This window comes from Zeus faber (genome assembly GCF_960531495.2).
Source record: "Zeus faber genome assembly, chromosome: 11".
Taxonomy (NCBI): domain Eukaryota; kingdom Metazoa; phylum Chordata; class Actinopteri; order Zeiformes; family Zeidae; genus Zeus; species Zeus faber.
Window position 1 is genome coordinate 20,895,432 of NC_137205.1, and position 15,251 is coordinate 20,910,682.

General features: G+C 44.7%; 1 protein-coding gene across 1 annotated transcript; it reads left to right on the forward strand.

Moving 5' to 3' along the window:
- Positions 1-1,847: 1,847 nt before the first annotated feature.
- On the forward strand, positions 1,848-9,432 carry LOC307237335 (cytoglobin-1-like; the record flags this gene model as incomplete). The annotated part of the gene is made up of 3 exons (XM_080010048.1): positions 1,848-1,990; positions 8,133-8,364; positions 9,268-9,432. The coding sequence occupies 3 exons, from the start codon at positions 1,848-1,850 to the stop codon at positions 9,430-9,432; spliced, it is 540 nt and encodes a 179-aa protein (XP_079866174.1).
- Between the last annotated feature and the right edge of the window lie 5,819 nt (positions 9,433-15,251).

Consider the following 15,251-nt stretch of genomic DNA (forward strand, 5'->3'; position numbering starts at 1 on the left):
ATTCTGCAGTACCCACCTAGAATAAGATCTGATTTACCTGATTGTTTGACAAATACCTTGAACATACAGTCCCCCTCCTAGATCGTATCTGATCAAGGTTCTGAATGTCACCTTCTCCTTCTCCTTCTACAGATTGTGTTAGATTTTAGATTCCTGCCTCAGCAGGCCGACTCGCCCCAAATCCACAAACTAATGCAACTGATTAGGAGGAGAAGATACAGGAGATAAGGCGCAGGAACTGGCACATTGTGGAGCCTTTAGCTGTGACAGCGTACGGCGCCTGACTCATAGCCCGTCCCAGATAACACCTGACACAACAAATGGAGGGTGGGAAATGCACCTGGTGATAACGTGATGAAGTGATGGAGGTGGTGGAGGTGTTTCAGAAGGCGTGGATTTATCTTTTTGCACATTCGGGCGTGCGTGTGTCTGGTCCGTGAGGTGCTTGAAGCGCTGAATTCTGTCCTCATAAATTTACTTCTTGGAATACCTTGAAAATAGCCCCCTTTGTGCTGAAGCGCTTGAAAAGTTGTACAATAAAAAAAAAAAAGGTCATAAGAAAATAAAATAAATTACAGAATCACTCTTACGCCAGAGATTTTGCCAGGGAAATGTAAATTCAGTACAGCATGGTTGGAAATAGACACTATTAAAATAGTATATGATATCAATAATAGATACACAGGTATCTATTATGATATGCTTATATAAAGACAATAAGTAAATTAGACTTAGATTATATTATATTTTAGTTAATGAAGGTCGCATTGAAAATTTCTTATATTTGTTTTGCGTGAAGTCCTTAAAAATGAAAGAAACTGCTTAAAAATGTAGTGCCAAATTAGTGAATAGTGCCAAAAAACTGGATGCCCATTATTGTCTACCTAAAAGTGATGTGGTCAGTTTTATTTAATGTGTGTAACTTAGGGTTAACTCACACACACACACACACACGCCTCATTTCCTTGTAATAGAGCTCGACGACCCTTTTGCTGTCATGCTTGGTGACTTGCTTCCTGCGGAGTCGAAGGCAGAGATGGAAACCAGGCAACGGACCCCTAACCCCGAGAAACCAACCACTTCTCCCCCACTTTCCCCAATTCTAAAGAAAAAGGAACCAGGTAAAAGAGTTTTCAATATTCTGATTAAATACTAGTAAATGTGCTTTACAAGCATTCACTGTCTTTCCAGTTACTGTGTTATTATATGTGTGTGTGTGTGTGTGTGTGTGTGTGTGTGTGTGTGTGTGTGTGTGTGTGTGTGCGTGACATCGTCAATTGTTTGCCTGATGATTTGATTACAATGTTACCGTGTATTTAGGTCAATCTCTGGTTAGTCTGGTATTTGTTTGGCGTGAAACTGATAAAAAAAAAAAAATTCACCTGCTTCAATTCGACCCCAGTGTTAAAATCTCGGACGGCACACACCTGATCGATATTTCCATTCCACTATTGATTTGTTGACCCACACTTTCTGTCGCTCACCCACCAAATACCCTGTTGGAGAAGGTAGAAGAGAGCGAGAGAGAGAGAGAGAGAGAGAGAGAGAGAGAGAGAGAGAGAAAACAGAGCGAGGGGGGAGGGTGGATGTTAAACTGAGAGACTCCTCCTCAACACTGTGTTTTTCGCTTTGCCTTTCAGTCTTTCTCCTCCCTCACTCTCACTTAGGAGGCATCCAGAGGTGGAGGGCAAGAGCAGGAAATAAGCTCTTTTTTTTTTTTTTTCCTTATGGGAAGAGAAGAAGACGTGGTCAAAAACAAGGTTAAAAAATACATATATATCTTGTATGTACATATATAGGGTCAGTGTCAAGCGGCTAGACAGCTCTCCTGTTTTGGGATTTGGGAGATGGAGAGGGGGCAGCGCGAGGGCGAGCCGCCCCACCTGGAGCGCCCCGGCCCGCTGTCCGAGCGGGAGAAGGCCGTGATCCAGGACACCTGGGCCAAAGTCTACCAGACCTGCGATGATGTCGGCGTGGCCATCCTCCTCAGGTATGCCCAGGAGGCTGTGACTTTTGCTCTCTGTGTCTCCCCAGTCCTTCAGTGTTTGTTTTTTAGTAGGTCATCTGTGCCACTGCCATCTCGGTCTGGACTCCCCCGGAAAAGAGGTCGTAAATCTCAGTGGGACTTCACCCAGTTGAACCTAATAAATAAATCCCTTGTTATCACGACTTTCCCTCGCAGAGCTTTTCGATTTTATCGGTTGATATCATAGTTATCACAGTTATGAAGCCGCGCGTCCGTCGCTCCAGAGAGACATTTATTGGCTTTGCTCGGACCAAAAACGGCGTCAAATTAGTATTGTGCGGAGAGTCCTGCGGCAGTCATGTCGCCCACCCCTTGGATATAGATTTGTCAATGTAATGATTTTAATGATAAATCTATGTCCGTACACATACTGTGGGCCCACCGCATAGAAACACTTGCCCCTTGCTCCAAACCCATCAAAGTAAATCTTCATACCACTGTTAAACACACTCAAAGCGTGTAAACCCAGGGTTATCGTGAACACAGCAAACGTCACGACGTGAAAGCTCCACACATGGTATATCTCGTTCGCATAATGGGCTAGGATATGCGTTACGGTTTAGTGTGTGCTCTTTAAACTTCCGTCAGAGCACAGTTTATTTATATGTTTGCATGGTCCGACGCTTCCCCTCGGTGGATTCATCGCACCTGCAGGAGCGCCGAGGGCCACAGAATCCCTCTCTCCGCTCGGGGGAATCAAGGATCTGCTCATCCTCACTGACCGGCGTCGATATCTGCTGATTTTATTTGATCGGCCGTATCTTGCGTGTCGGGGGCCCCTCGCAGGAATAGTTTTATTGCGCCAAAACTGTTACGATCTCCATGAGTTTATATCTCTCCTGGCTGTCCAAAGGAGCAAAAAAGCTCTTATCTTTCCTGAGTCATATTCTTACTTTGCCACCTTTCACCCTATTGTTTGTGCAATTTGTGGTCGTAAAATGTCAAACTATTTTTACGACATCTTGCACGGACAGTGCTCGCTCCCTCTAAAAGCAGGTCATGACTTATACAGGATGGAAGCTCTGTTGTCACAGCAACACTTGCGGTGATAGTTTATGCCATTACGGCTGTAGAGTTCAAAAGATTTCACATCCGTTTATGCCATTGTGGTCACAGAGATCGAAAAGATTTCCTACATCTGGCGGAGAAGGATGAGCAGGTCACGTCCTGCATAGCTGTGGCAGTTCTGCCTGCCGCACGACCCCCGAGTGCTGTTTTCAGGGCCCCCCCGACACAGAGACAAAGGCAGGGGTGTTGCAAAAACACCAGTTTATTGTAGCCAGGAATGGGCAAGATGGGAGCAGATGGACACGTCCTGACAGATGTTGTCCCGTGTGTGTGTGTGGGGATGGGTGGTTTACCTATTGGTCGTTGATAAAGCTACTTAATCTATCCCCAAAGGGAAATTCCAGTGTTGCAGCAACAATGACATACATGACAAAACACACATGTTTTTGAATCAATTACTATATACACACACACACACACACACACACACACACACACACGTATATACAGATATGCATATAAAATAACTACTGTACCGTATAAAAATAAATAGAATTGAACTTAGTGAAAGGTAAAGCTTAAAAGTGGAAGTTAAATGTGAAGTAAAAATGTGTCTTGCCATTCAGAGGAGGAGTTTTCTCTCCTGGCACAGATGGGAGTCATTGTAGGTGGCTATAGCGGTGTCAGGACCGACCGCCTGCAAAGGTCCTTGTTGCAGCGGAGCTGAAGGAGCCTCTGGCTGAAGACGCTCTGACCAGTAGGTTGTGTGCAGTGTTGTCCATTATGCTGAGCAGCTTATGCGACATCCTTCTCTCCACAACCAGCTCTAGGGGCTCCAGAGCAGCCCCCAGCACAGAGCCAGCCTTCTTAATCAGTTTCTTGGAGTCGCTGGCTCTCATGCTGCTGCCCCAGCAGATGACTGCAAAGAAAACTGCACGAGCCGCAACAGACTGGTAGAAGATATGCAACATCTTGCTGCACACATTGAAGGACCTGAGCTTCCTCAAGAAGTGGAGTCTGCTCCGTCCCTTCCTGTAGACAGCCTCATTATTGCATTTCCAGTACAGTCTGCCGTCCAGGTGAACGCCCAGGTCACTGCAACCCTCCACCTCTTCTCCCAGGATTAAAATAGTGTTCGGCTTAGTCCCGGTCCTCCTGAAAACAACAACCATCTCCTTTGTCTTGGTTGCATTCAAGAGGAGGTGGTTGCTCCCACACCATGCCACAAAGCGGTCCACCAGTTTTCTGTACTCAGTCTCCTGTCCCCCGGTGATACACAACCGTGTTGTGTTGGAAGTCTGAGGTATACAGGGTGAAGAGGAAAGGTGAGAGCACAGACCCCTGTGGTGTTTTGTGCTGTTGTGTTGCTTGCTCAGCAGCCCATCAGGGTGCGAGACATAGCCATGCACATTCCTTCAAATACTGGATGGTGAAACCTAAAATAATCAGACCTACTTGGGGAGTTCTATGACAGGGATACAATCATGACAATTATGTCACTTATTCTGTCAACTATGACAGATCCTGTTAGTTTGGAGGGCAGATCTGAGTATCGATGTGAAGTTACAGTGCTGCGTTGAACAACCTTGGGCTCGTCGGTGTATTTGTCTGCCGATCACACGGCGGAGGATGTGAACGCGCTCTAAAGCGCAAAAAGCTGCCACAGTGCCAAACATCATCTGTCATTCACAGAGATCAGACAGCGCAGCCGTCAAGTTGGCTGGGCCAAGCAAATCTCCAGGATACTTTCTTTATGCGGGTCGCAAGGAAGACACGCCTTCCCCACCCCAGTCGCTTTTGTTCCAGTTGCCATCAACAGTCTGCACAACTCAATAGCAAAGCATTCCTCCACACGCAGCACTGTGTTGAAACGATAATGTTGAAAGTTGAAGGTCCATGGGTCCGCTGACCCTGATTGATGTGAGGGTGTGTCCAAAGCTTCCCACCCACCGGGAGAGCTGGGCTAAATTTAACAAGCATACAATCTACTGCTAAATTGAAGCCGAGTAGCCCAAAGCAATGAAGCAGATTTTATTCAAAAAGAGAAAATATCTCAGTGTAAAATTTCCATCCCTTATGAGAGTGACAGCATTCATTTGCCTACCGAGATATTTGCAGAAAATTTGAAATAGCTTTTCTTCACAATCATCATTTACCAGTAAATGATGATTATATTATGTGCATTCATCAAAAATCTTCAATAGCAAAAGTTAACTTGAGCATTGTTTAAATAACCCGTTTCAATTCACAAACTTTGTCGCTCCACTTCCACAATGACAACCTCGTCCTTGAGATAATTCCAAAGTTAAACACGTCCAAACCAACATATTTATGTAAGTGACCATGGCACTGTCGATGAAACTGGAAACCTTGTCTGAATCGGGCTCTTTAGCAGCGCTCAAAGACAAGATACTGGAAGATTAAGAGACCAATTACTCTATTATAAAATACTAATGAGGCTATTTATATGCAGCCGCGGTCCATGCAATTACGGCAAAGAGAGATTAAACTCCATGGTTCCTCTGTACTTAGCTTTGAGCCCGGGAATCCCGAACTGTAGACTAGACAGTCTTGCCATTAGCACATGCATAAGCCATCGGCACTGAGAGCGAAAGCACAGGCTCCTTGTCCTCCTCAAGCCTCCACTTCTCCCTGGAATTTACATTCACAGGTGATGCTCCAACGCGGAGCTTCTCAGCGGCTCTGGCGACACAAACCACATTTGTCCTTCTTCATTTAAGTCACGAACCAAACTTAGTCTAACATTTTAAACCAATCAAATTCATTTCCTCAAAATGAATAGTGCAGTAACCCACAATGCTTTGTCGTAAAAGTTTGAATGTAGGAATTGACGATCTGATAAGGGTTGCTTTGATTAGTGTGGGACATTGGTGATGGGATTAGGTCATGACAGCCAGAATTCACAGTGGGAAACAGTGTTTCAAAATAAAAGCACGCCATTGGAACGTCAGTACGTCTCACCTGCAGTCCACTTAGATTCATGTCGCGACGCAGTTTTCGATCGGGACCCACCAGTTGAGAAATACCAATATGAGGACCTTATGACCGGTTATAAATGTCCTTTCATTCATGCCTCATGTTTTTTATTTTTTTGGGGGGGGGGGGTGTGCGCAGCGTCGTTGGGGGGCAGAACAAAGATGGGACATCTGGAATTGATAATACACCAGCTGCTTCCAGTCAGTTTGTGTGTGTTTTGGGTTACTGGATACTGATCCGTGTGCATGGCACATCTGGGGAAGTTCAAACTGTGAATACCAACAAAAACATTTAACAATATGTTTTGGAAAGAGAACTTTGAAGTGTCTTGGGTAAGATAATATGTCAGGGATTGGCCAACACTCATACGGACCAAACAAAAGGGATGATTGTAGTCAGCCATCCAAAGAGGTGCTGACATACCATCTCTTTCAGTTCTCCCTTTCTTGGGCAAGAAACTAAATAGCCTTAATAACCACAGTGCACTTTGGTTTGAGATGGGCTCTTTGTCAGCCACAAGCGAGCACAGTGCAGAACCGTTCCCCCTGTCAATCACTGAGACACCTGACCTGACAGGTTCAGATCGTGTTCAGTGGGAGGTAGACGGACTGTGGCTAATCCCTGAGGTTCAAGTAAATCACTCATATTATGGACAGGTAACACATAAGGTACCTTAATATAATAGCCTTAATTTGTATAGCAGCTTTTATACACGACATGTAACTCAAAGTGCTTTGCAATAAAATTAGGCCATAAGACAGTAATAAAAAAAAATTGTATTTGCAAAGTAAAACACAATAATTAAATAAAGAGACTTGCATTTTACTATCATGACACCCATCATGACGTTGCTTACCTGCTGTGGCAGTTTCGCCACCACACACCACCCAAGTGGCGTTTTCAGGGCCTTCCGGCACAGAGACACAGATGACAGGAGGTTTTACTGGTTGTTGACGCCAGTTTGCTGTAGAGAGGATTCTAGGTGGAATTAGCCAGGAGCAGATTGAACATGGCATGACACAGGCTCCTTTCCTGAGTGGGTGGATGGGGTCTTAAACCTACTGCGCGTTCGCCCAACCAATGAGCATCAGGTGTGAAAGTCATCAGGTGTCAAACCACCCCATCCACACACCACAACCTGCGTTGTCTTTCTTCCTAATTAATGTTTCTTTCTAATCTCTCTACTAATATGAAAGATAATATGACAAACAAAACATTGTATGAAATGTTAAATCATTCATTCATTCATTGTATGAATCAATGAACACGTATTAATGAAATCAAGCTGCAAACTGTAAAGGTACACTGCAAACTATCAATGTAGACGACTAAATTACCGGATTAAACCCTCGTACAGCAAAGGCAAAACTGATCTGTGCGTCAAGGTATCACAGCCCAAGCCGCTACAGTGCAAACCTCTTAGCTCCACCCTCAGCGGAAATATTTTAGGTTGATTAATGGCCGACAGTTTATCAGAGATCTATAATTCGCTGCAGGATAAGCGGGGGCCGGTTCTTTAAACGTGTAATGATTTTTCCTGAATAAATATTGGATTTTTGCCACTTTCTTGCGGTATTTCTCAAATCTCACTTGCTCCTACAAAATATATGCCAAACTCTAAATGAAGTATGAAAATGTCAGATGAAACGTTTGTCAATGTATGCATATACATACTCTGCATGCACGTAACTACACACAACACACAGTGTCTAGATAACAGTTAAATATTGGAAGGGAGGAAAATATGCGGCATTCCCATGTCAACACTTACGTTTACTTATGATAACTCAAGAGCCAAAGAAATGTGCGGGTGGTTTGTAAGGGAGAGCGGGCAGAGGCTGGAGGGCATTTAGATCACAAGAGCTGCTAAGACTCATTGTACCACCTTAAACCTACACTACTTATCAAAACAGTGCCTGTGGCCACATAAGGTAACAGGCACATGGATGGAATTGAGACAAAGAGCGCACAAAACAGAAGAAGACAGGACAACACATCAGGTGTTCATAACGGAGGGAATGGACGATCTATAAGATATTTGTTTTGGAGAGAATGTTCTATGTCCGTGAGGAGGTTTTACAGGTGTGGTTCTCCTCCGCAGGCTCTTTGTGAACTTCCCCACGTCCAAGCAGTACTTCAGCCAGTTCAAGCACATGGTCGAGCCGGAGGAGATGGAGAGGAGCGTGCAGCTGAGGAAGCACGCTAGCAGGGTCATGGGCGCCATCAACACTCTGGTGGAGAATCTGCACGACTCAGACAAAGTCAACTCCGTGCTGAAGCTGGTGGGAAAGGCTCATGCCCTTCGACACAAGGTGGACCCTCGGTACTTCAAGGTACCGTCGAGTGGAGGAGGAAATATTGAAGCTGCGCGCGCACACACACACACACACACACACACACACACACACACACACACACACACACACACACATAATAACACTCTTACAGACATCATGGTAATCCCTCACGCTAATAATTAATGGGCTGTACACACAGAAGATTACTCTTGCCAAACTACTACACACTCTGAAGCAGAGTATCTCTGGGAGTGCCATTATAAATCTGCACCAACCAGTTCCAAATGCCTTAGTTGCCTAACAAGCTGTTATAATAAGTATTTATTTCACTGAGGTTATCAAGTGGGTGCCCTCTTTTGCTGGTATTTAGCTGAATTAGTCCCACTACACATTCAGAAGGTGTGGTAAGGTTAGGGTTAGGGTTAGGGGCCACCACGCCCCTCTCTACCCACGTCCAGCACCCTCAACCTACCGCTATTCCATGTGTACATGCAGAGTGATATCCACTCCCTAATTACCGCCAACAATACCATATAGGCCTGCCCAGTGACCTACTTCTATATGGGCCTCCTCAGTGGCTACCATCCATCCTCAACGACTGGCCTGCCCAGCAGTTAAGTACGCTAATTCCACCATTACTGTGTGCTCAGTGCCACCGGTTCGGTATAGGCCTCCCCGATCGCCACCACCTTTCTCCAACTACCACCACCACCACCAATACCGTATAGGCCTATTCTCATATTCTCATACTTACATAAAAAGTTCACATGCACATATAAAAACAACACAAGGTTCAAATGGAATATTAACTTCATCAGGAGACATATATTGAGCATTTTCTCCAAATGTCTTATTTTGGACATAATATTAAATTATGTTGTTAACTCTCTCTCTCTCTCTCTCTCTCTCTCTCTCTCTCTCTCTCTCTCTCTCGCCCAGATTCTGAGTGGTGTGATACTGGAGGTCCTGGGTGAGGCGTTCCCAGAGGTAATGACAGCAGAGGTGGCGGCAGCATGGACCAAGCTCTTGGCCGCCGTCTGTTGGCATGTCGCTGCCGTTTATGAGGAGGTGGGATGGACAAAGGCAGCAAGCGCAGCCATGTGAAGCCTTTCATCTTGGTTTGAGACACTGAGAATGGTGGACCATCAGAGGCTGCTGCTGTTCACACCCTTGGAACAAATGCAGGAGAAGGGGTCATTGGTGGGAGGATTTGTATTTTTACTCAATTCCTGGGTAGCACGACGTTGTCCCGATCTGTACAATGAGGACTCGTCTCACGCCCTTTTCATGTTTGTGTGTGTATGTGTGTGTGTGTGTGTGTGTGTGTGTGTGTTAGAGGAGATGAAATGTGTGTTGCAGTGTTTTTTACTCTCTTACTGTTTTTTTGAAGACCAAACTAACCTGAATGAGACCCAGTCATCAGGAAGCCAAGAATAGGGACCTGTCTGATTTGATACTGCCTCTGACCTTCACACCGGATTAGGAGCATTGTAAATCACAAAATAACGAGCCAACAAAGTACATTTTGTTGAAGTATGAGAGGGCGGGTTTTGGCATGTTCTGTGCAGGGAGGATGCGGACGGAAAACAGCGAGGGAGAGGAATGCGGTGGTGTTCACTTGTTGCTGGTTGTAGTGTGAAGAAACAGCAAGATAGAGAGAGAAGCTCTGTGAAATGGTCACGGCCATCCCCTGGTTGCTGTTTCCATCTGAACACCTCAGCTATGGTCTGGGTCCTGTCTAGTTAACACAGCCAAACGCCACAATATTTTGTGTATCGGCCCCATTGTCAAGCGGCGCACCGGGAAGACGCCTGGTAGTGCCGATGCGGTCCGCTCCTGGTTGAGATCAAAGCAGAGCAGCTGCCACCCGCCGGGCAGGTGACAACTGGGCAAAACCCACGGCGGGGTTTGGAGCGCCCAAGCACGTTACTTTTCTCTAACATTAAAACATAAAAAATAACATACAGGGGTGCTCAACATTTTAATGTTTAGTATTATAAAAATAAAAATAAAAAAATTCCTCCATTATTTCATTTTCTTTAATTGTTTTTCCCTCTTTTTGGCTTTGTAGCTTGAATGTTTTTCTCCCTTGTAAGTCGCTTTGGATAAAAGCGTCTGCTAAATGACTAAATGTAAATGTAAATGTAAATGTTTGCGTCCCAGTGGATAATTGCCATCCTTGGCGACCGTCCAGACGGCCTTTGCTCGGAACCGGCCCTGAGCAAGAGAGTGCCATAGCCCTGGTCCAAGGGAGTGAAAGTCACTGCTACAACTACCTTTTTGTTTTATTATTCACTATCACCGCACAGACTTGAATTTTTTCTAAATCAAGGAACCTAACTAGGCTGTATTCTTTGCTTGCTTCCGTGACGGTACAGTGGTAAGTGGCCATATCTCCCAAAATATCGACTCACCTTGGAACTCGGAAGCATCCTTGCAAATGAGATGGATGGAAAAACTTGATTGTGCCTTTTACAGAATGTGTTTAATCTTAAAACTGCCAAACGAACAGCCTTAAATTTCTGTTACTCTTTGCTTTATGATTCTTTTTTTGTTTTTCAACCCATCACAGAATGTCTGAGGGTGAAGGTCAGTGTCCATTCCGTGTGGTTTCATGTAATCCAGTGGCATTTTTGTAACCTCTTGAGCATCGCAATTTTTTTTCCTGTTATTATCCACCCATTTAACTGTAATAAAGAATAAACATACCAAATATCCAGAAGGTTAAAAAGTCTAAACTCTGTGTTCACTCATTTAATTCATACCTGCACTAAATGGATTCCCTGGCACTCGCCCGTGAGACTGTGCTCACACGCCTTCACGGTTCTGCTCTACTGCTCCACTATCCTGACTGTGAGTCAGCGAGACTAAAGATAGATGGCTTATCTGCAGGCTGACAGTATTTATACCACCCAAGTCACTGAAAAATCCACGTATACCTGATTTGATAATGATTGTATCAATAAGATTTTGACTGCTTCAAGCCGCAAAAAGACTGTAATCGCTCGGTTTGTGGGAATTCTAAATCAACAGTGGCGTGATGAATACTGGCACGACGGAACACCCTTAAAGCCGTATCAGTAAATCCCGCTTCTGGAAACAGAAGTTTAAAAAAGATGTGGAAAACTGTATTTGATCTGTTGTATGAAGTGGTCGGAGTGATCGTCCCCCGAACCCCATCCATAGGTTCCACAGGATTCTCGGGGACCTGATGTATGAGGTCTTGTAGCTCACCCCAACCCGAGCCTGTGCTATGCACCTCTGTACAGATATGCTGGTGTACTGATCCACCGGAGATGTTGTGAGGCTTGGTCATATCACCTGCCAACTCAACTGCGCCATCTACACAACTGAGAAATTCAGCATACAAATTGACTTTTCCCATTCCGATCTGGGATCTGATTCTACCGTCGTGGAGGAGGTGTAGACACTTTCGGGGGGGTTGCCCTCGGAACCGAAACACACAATCAATGCATGTGGTGTATACCTCGGCGCCTTGGCAGCGAGATCCAAGTCCTCCTTGATCCCAGTTAATCCTTTGGGCTAATCTCCGCTGATAGTGAACGGCCAAGAGAAAGACGGGAGTGGTCAGACTGTTACAGCAGCACGATCTTGCGTCCTTTCCATCCAGCTCATTCAATGGAAGCGAGGCGCTCCGTGCTCTAAACAGCGGGCCAGAGGAACAGGACCATGTGCACCACCATGGTGGTTCTCACCACCATTGCTCTGGTCTTGCGGCAAAGTTTCTCGAACAGAATCAGGCCGTGAGTACCGCATATGCTTTTACGAAATTACAAGCTTTCTTTTTTTTTTTTTTTTTTTTTACTGTTTTCTATTGTTGGCAATGTTGGGGAAAATCTCTATAATATTTGAAAGGTAAAAGAAAAGGGCTGCCTGCAACGTTGCAGCAGTTTGAGAGAGAGAGCGAGCAAGATGCAGAAAGGACAAAAAAACATTATTTACATCATTGATTTCAAATCGTCCCATTGATTATTTTAATTTGACTGGGGCATCAGTGTGTACATGTCGATGAAGCGGCTGGGTGCCTAACTACGGTGTATCGCAGACTGAGTTAGAGCGATGAATGATAGGGAAGAGGGTCTCGGGCTCTCAAGGGCAAGGGCCGCTAATTGACTGAAAGTGCAATATACTAAGCCACCCTAACACACACACACACACACACACACACACACACACACACACACACACACACACACACACACACACACACACGTTAGATCACTCACACAATGATGGCAAAACCGAGCCCACACAAACATGAACCAAAATAATGTGAAAATTTGATAATTCACCATCAATTTACACACAATAATTAGAATTTCATATTTTTTATTGATGTAGGAAACGATGTGTTGTTCTTTTTTTTTTTTTTTTTTCTTTCAGTGAACAATTTAGACGTCACAGCTTTAAATGTGTGGACTATGCTCTGTGTCAACTCTGCGACAGACAAAAAGAAGCTTCTGAAAAGGAGGAGCCCTATGTGAGGACCAGCAGAACGGGGGAACTCAAAAGCTGAACACCCACGGAGCAAGGTACGGCATGGACGTGGTGACCGCCCATCTGCTTGTGCAGCTCTTCGAATGGAGAAAACAAAAAGGATTGACCGAGAAAGACACAGGACGAAGAGGGTAAACAGTAGGCCTACCCCTCATTTTGACAGCGTCTGAAAGTCCCATGGAGGTTTTAGGGATCATCTTGTGTGCAAAGAGTGTCAGCGCATAAATGCCTTCAGAGAACAGACAATGCCAAAACCATATACTGTATTTAAAAAATTAAAACTGTACTTTCACCCGCACCGGTCTGGAAGTTTTTTAAAACTAGAATATAGTTGGTAAAATATTTAATCCTAAGGCTGCGATGGGCATCAATCTGTTCCGATACGATATACCTGAGAGTGAGTGAGAGAGAGAAAGAGAGAGAGAGAGAGAGAGAGAGAGAGAGAGAGAGAGAGAGAGAGAGAGAGAAGGGAGGACAGAAAAATGAACAGCTGGTGAGAAAACAAGAGAGACGTTAAATATATATTCAAGTGAGAGAGAAAGAAACACAACCAGTCATGGGAAAGAAAGAAAGAAAGAAAAAGAAAGAAAGAAAGAAAGGATAAGGAGAGAGAGAGAAAGAGAGAGAAGCTGAGGAGAAAGTGGAGCAATCCAGCACGTAACAGATGCAGAGATGCATAAAGTGACAGGATGCTACTGCCCCACATTCAGCTGGGATGTGCCTACCCCTGTGCTCCGCTCGCACTAAATGATTCAGAAGGAGCACAGCGACAATCCAGCGTCTCCCTGCGAGGTTATGACAGACGCATTAACCTCCCGTATCCCCCCCCAAAAAAGCAACCATCAAGGACCTGAAGGGCCTTGTGAAACTGAAAAAATAAACAAACCGGACACCAGTGAACGTGGTGTGGGTGTTTCATGGATCAGCGCACGCTGCTTCACGTCTGTCTGCGTTGTTCCCCCGTCCAGCTGTTTGGGTCGTTTTTAATTTAGAGCACTTTTGTGGAGCTTAAAAGTCAGGCCAGTTCTCTCATTCACATTTCCGCCGTGAATTATTTATGCCTTTACATGTAAGCTCCTGCACACACACTCTCTCTCTCTCTCTCTCTCTCTCTCTCTCTCTCTCGCTCTCGCTCTCTCTCTCGCTCTCATATTTTATTTGATAGATACACTTCTATGGTTTATTGCTTACATTCCAAAATACTAGAATGTATTACTCATCTTGGTCCTCCTGCATTTTCTTATTTCCCAACAGAGCTGGGATGACAGGAAGTCGGAGGGCTGTGTATCCTCTTGTTGACCTGAAGCCCCCCTCCCTGTGTTGAGAATGCAAATTGCCACCTGGAACCAGCATGTGGGCTGGAGCACCAAAAAAAAACAACAAAAAAAAAACAAACGCGCACACAAGAAACAACAAAACCGCCTGATTGAACACTGTTTCCTTCATCTAATGCCCTGAAAACAAATCTGAAACAAATCTCAACCGCAGCTGGAATAACAGCAGCACCACCCCACCCCCAAATCAAGGGCGGGGTTCCACGTGCCAAGACAAATATTTTTTTCTTTTCTTTTTTGTTTGTTCGATCTTACAAGGTGTCATGGTACCGCGTTTTTAATACAGTGTTTCAATGTGTGCAATGGTTGTTTGGATGGGGATCAACTAAGCAACAAATAATTGCTTACATTTGTAGAAATCTTCATTTCTTATGTGTTCTGAACTTGACTAGAAAGCCCAAAAGGTATACAGTTGGTTTGACTAATTATTATTATTATTATTATTATTATTATTATTATTATTATTATTATTATTTTAAGTTCATCCAATGGCTCCAGCGCAGTTTGACCGTTTTGGGGCCGTACAATGACATCTACAGTCTGGCTTTGTATCACTGTACCTTAGGGTACCTAAGGTGTGTTAAAAATAAATAAATACATTTAAAAATCAACAGGAACAATTTTAAATAAAAACAAAACAACAGGACTTTACCACGATAGCTATGAATCAACCTGTGATGTAAAAAAAATACCAACGTTGTTTGCTTGTTTTTTGTTTGTTCCATGTCCGTTCATCCGCAATAAACAAGGAGCGAAACAAAACAATAAGAGAACGTGGTTATTAAACATTATTGGGCTGCGGTGGGGTGTGGTGTTTAAAACTGGGGGCGTCCAACCACGGGCGGTTCGGACAGGAGTAAACGCAAACGCCAGCCGAGGAAAATATCGCCCCAACATCTCAGAACCCACGTGTGAGTCCGTCGGTGGCTCACGACGCAGACGCCATCTTTCCGCGACCAGCACGGAGCCACGTTACCCGTGATGCACCGCGGACGAAAACAGGAAGTACGCGCCGGGGCCCGGCGGCGTCCGGCGGAAAACTGCGGTAACTGACGGCGGGTTTAAATACCG